This window comes from Notolepis coatsorum (genome assembly GCF_963971535.1).
Source record: "Notolepis coatsorum genome assembly, chromosome: 4".
NCBI classification, from domain to species: domain Eukaryota; kingdom Metazoa; phylum Chordata; class Actinopteri; order Aulopiformes; family Paralepididae; genus Notolepis; species Notolepis coatsorum.
This window is the reverse complement of record NC_140168.1, coordinates 1,546,057-1,549,805: the sequence shown is the minus strand read 5'-3', so window position 1 is coordinate 1,549,805 and position 3,749 is coordinate 1,546,057. Positions and strand designations below refer to the sequence as shown.

Below are 3,749 nucleotides of genomic sequence, written 5' to 3'. Positions count from 1 at the left end.
TGTGGTAGTGAAAGGGTTAACCTTCTGTAGTGTGGTAGTGAAAGGTTAACCTTATGTAGTGTGGTAGTGAAAGGTTAACCGTATGTAGTGTGGTAGTGAAAGGGTTAACCTTCTGTAGTGTGGTAGTGAAAGGTTAACATTCTGTAGTGTGGTAGTGAAAGGGTTAACCTTCTGTAGTGTGGTAGTGAAAGGTTAACCTTCTGTAGTGTGGTAGTGAAAGGTTAACATTCTGTAGTGTGGTAGTGAAAGGTTAACCTTATGTAGTGTGGTAGTGAAAGGTTAACCGTCTGTAGTGTGGTAGTGAAATGGTTAACCTTCTGTAGTGTGGTAGTGAAAAGGTTAACCTGATGTAGTGTGTGGTAGTGAAAGGGTTAACCTTCTGTAGTGTGGTAGTGAAAGGGTTAACCTGCTGTAGTGTGGTAGTGAAAGGGTTAACCTTCTGTAGTGAGGTAGTGAAAGGGTTAACCTTCTGTAGTGAGGTAGTGAAAGGGTTAACCTGCTGTAGTGTGGTAGTGAAAGGGTTAGCCTTCTGTAGTGTGGTAGTGAAATGGTTAACCTGCTGCAGTGTGTTAGTGAAAGGGTTAACCTTCTGCAGTGTGGCAGTGAAAGGTTAACCTGCTGCAGTGTGTTAGTGAACGGGTTAACCGTCTGTAGTGTGGTAGTGAAAGGGTTAACCGTCTGTATTGTGGTAGTGAAAGGGTCAACATGCCGTTTTACTTACACTGGATCCAGTGGACGATGCGTCGCCTCAGACACGCGAGGATGACCGTCGACACGACGAGGAACACAGCTCTCAGCGACAGGCCCAGGATCAGTCCAATAGGCGTTGGTACTATGTGCTTGGGCTCTGGTGGCCGTATGTAGCCTGAAACAAACATGTGAGTAGGACATGGTCATTACGTGGAGTGATAGTTGATCAAGTATATTCTGCTGAGCTTTGCTCTTAACCACCAAACCTGCACGGACCACAGCGTATGTATGGTGTATATCATCCCAGTTAGGGCACCTTGTGTATAGGGTTAAAATGGGGGACCCTGATGTAAACGAGACGAAAGTCTTTCTCTGGTCTGCATCCCCTTAACAATTGTGTGTAGTATTGAGTGAATGAATGAATGAATGAAAACTTTATTTAACAGATTGCAGAATGGGTACAATACAGTACGGCTCAATACACACAATTGTTAAGGGGATTCAGACCTGAGAAAGATGTTTGTCTTGTTTCCATCAGGGTCCCCCATTTTCAATTCATATAGACATTTATGACATACACAACATACATGACATTTATGGCATAGGGACATATAGCTATTTAGTACTGATACATTTGTGACATAAACGGTATTCAAATATACAGTACTGTTACCCCTAGATCCTGACAGAGTATATACATATGATGGGGAGGGGACTGTACATTAGGAGGAGGTGGGTGGGTGGGAGAGAGATATACATACGGCGGGGAGGGAATATATACATGCGGTGGGGAGGAGACTGTCTATTAGGAGGTGGTGGGGGTTTTGGGCATTTGTAGGGGCCAGTTTCGAATTGCAGCCTCCCGTAGGTGCTCTTTAAGAGCGGTTTTTAATGTGGGTAGGGATCCACATTCCTTTACAGCTTTGGGTAGGGCGTTCCACATTGATGTGGCATAATTGCGAAACGTATTTAGTCCCTTGTTTGAGCCGAATCTGGGTTTAACATGATTTGTTGAGCTTCCTCTGGTGTAGTGGTTGTGGTATTCACTGACCTTTGGGAAGTATTTTGACATGTACATGGGTACCTTAGTCGTATAGTGTATCTTGTAGACCAGGCCCATTGCAAGTTGCTGTACTCTGTCGTCTACTCTAAGCCATCCTAGGTTGTCAAAGTGGGCAGGGGTGAGGTGGGTTCTGGGGGTAAGGTCAAGTAGTAGTCTGACCAGTTTGTTTTGTGATGTTTGTAATTTTGTTTTAAGCGCCTTTGAGGTGCTTTGGTACCATGAGGTGCACGCATAGTCGTAGTACCCTTGAATGAGTGCTCCTGCCAGAGTCTTCAGGGTATTCTTGTTTACCAGAGAGGAGATCCGGTACAAGAATCTAGTTCGTTGGTTGACTTTTTTTATTACATTGGATGCCATTTTGTCACAGGAAAGATTTGCCTCTAGGATGGAACCCAGGTAGGTAATTTCATCTTTCCTTGTGACAATATTGTCACCCACTGTAACTGAGAAGCCGTCGGTCTTGCTGAGTTTGTTATTTGAACCGAAGAGAATGGACTCTGTTTTGCCCATGTGTAATGATAGTTTGTTATCAGCGAACCATATGCAGATTTTGCCTAGTTCTGAGCTGAGGGTTTTTTCAACCTGTAACTTGTTCTTGTCAGAGACCAGCAGGGCTGAGTCTTCCGCAAACAGGAACAAGTTGCAGTCACAGGCTGACGACATGTCATTTTCATAAATTAGGAAGAGTAGCGGACCTAGTATGCTTCCTTGTGGAACACCACAGCTCACTGTGAGGGGGGGGATAGAGTACCGTTTACCTCCACCATCTGCTCTCTCCCCTCAAGGTAGGATTGCATCCAGCTCACTGATAAGCTATCAAAACCAATTGCTTTTAGCTTGTTTTAGCCGTACTGTACTGTACCCATTCTGCAATCTGTTAATAAAGTTTTTAATCAATCAATAGATATCCCTTTATTGATCCCCTTGGGGTAATTCGGGGCATCCTAAAAGGTAAATGGCTGCATTTATATCGCTCTTTTATCCAAAGCGCTTTACAATTTGTTCCTCACATTTTTACCCGTTCACTCACAACACGCTCACACACCGACGTGCGAGGTGCCAACCTGCTCATCGAGGGAGCAGTTAGGGGGTTAAGTGTCTTGCTCAAGGACACTTCGACACGCTGCCCCCGGGAGGAGCGGGGGAATCGAACCGGGAACCTCCGATTTACCAGACGACCCCTCTCTACCTCCTGAGCCACTGTCGCCCCCCGATGCAATCATAGCAGCACGGGGAGGGGAGGTGCAGGTATGGGCATGAGGGGAATAGTACATAAATATAGGCAATATAAAAGTAGTGTGAAAAAATAAACAGTGTAATCAGAGGTGCAGATGACGGTCTGTGTGCCCTATCGGTTATATATTATTATGTTACAATAAATATGGGCAATAAAGAATTAGAATTTGATTGTATACTATAAGAGTAAGAGTAAAAGTAAACATCACAAGGTGCAGTAAACACAATGAAGGCACCCTAACCGGCTCGATATACGTCACAGGTCGTAGGCCCAGCGGCAGGCACGTGCACACATAGAGCCCAAGGGGTGCTTGAGCACCTGCCTTCTTGAGCCTCATAAAAAAGTGCCCTTTTTGAAAAAAAAAATTTTAAATTTTTTTTGCCCCATATTCCATTGCAGTTTGCACGGCCTCCTCAGCGGACCTACTGTATATATTTTATGCATAGCGTGGGTGATGATGATGATGATGATAGAAACCGCTGTGGCGCATACAGTTGAATGCTGGTATTACACTCACTGAGGGACACGAAGAAGTCAAGTCCGATGGGATTTGGGAATCTCAAATACAAATCGGGATTGGAATAAAAAATGCATTTATATTAAACAATAGAGAATATACAGCACTTCTTGGGGTCTGTAGGGTAAACACTTATTCCCTCCGCCCTGAACATTTATGGAGATGTATGGGCCTTTTAAGTAGTCAGTGATAAAAGTGTCTTTCAAGGATAAGTGAGCTCCTGCACTGATTATTATAGTTCA

At 44.3% G+C, this 3,749-nt stretch overlaps 1 protein-coding gene across 1 annotated transcript in view; it reads right to left on the bottom strand.

Moving 5' to 3' along the window:
• Positions 1-713: 713 nt before the first annotated feature.
• The window catches only part of LOC311227584 (serine/threonine-protein kinase SBK1), a gene marked incomplete at both ends in the record, with an annotated part of 25,536 nt that continues 22,500 nt past the window's right edge, over positions 714-3,749 (bottom strand). Inside the window, one exon of the mRNA XM_084313304.1 lies at positions 714-865. Within this exon, the coding sequence (XP_084169430.1) occupies positions 714-865 (152 nt within the window). The remainder of the gene's footprint in view (positions 866-3,749) is intronic.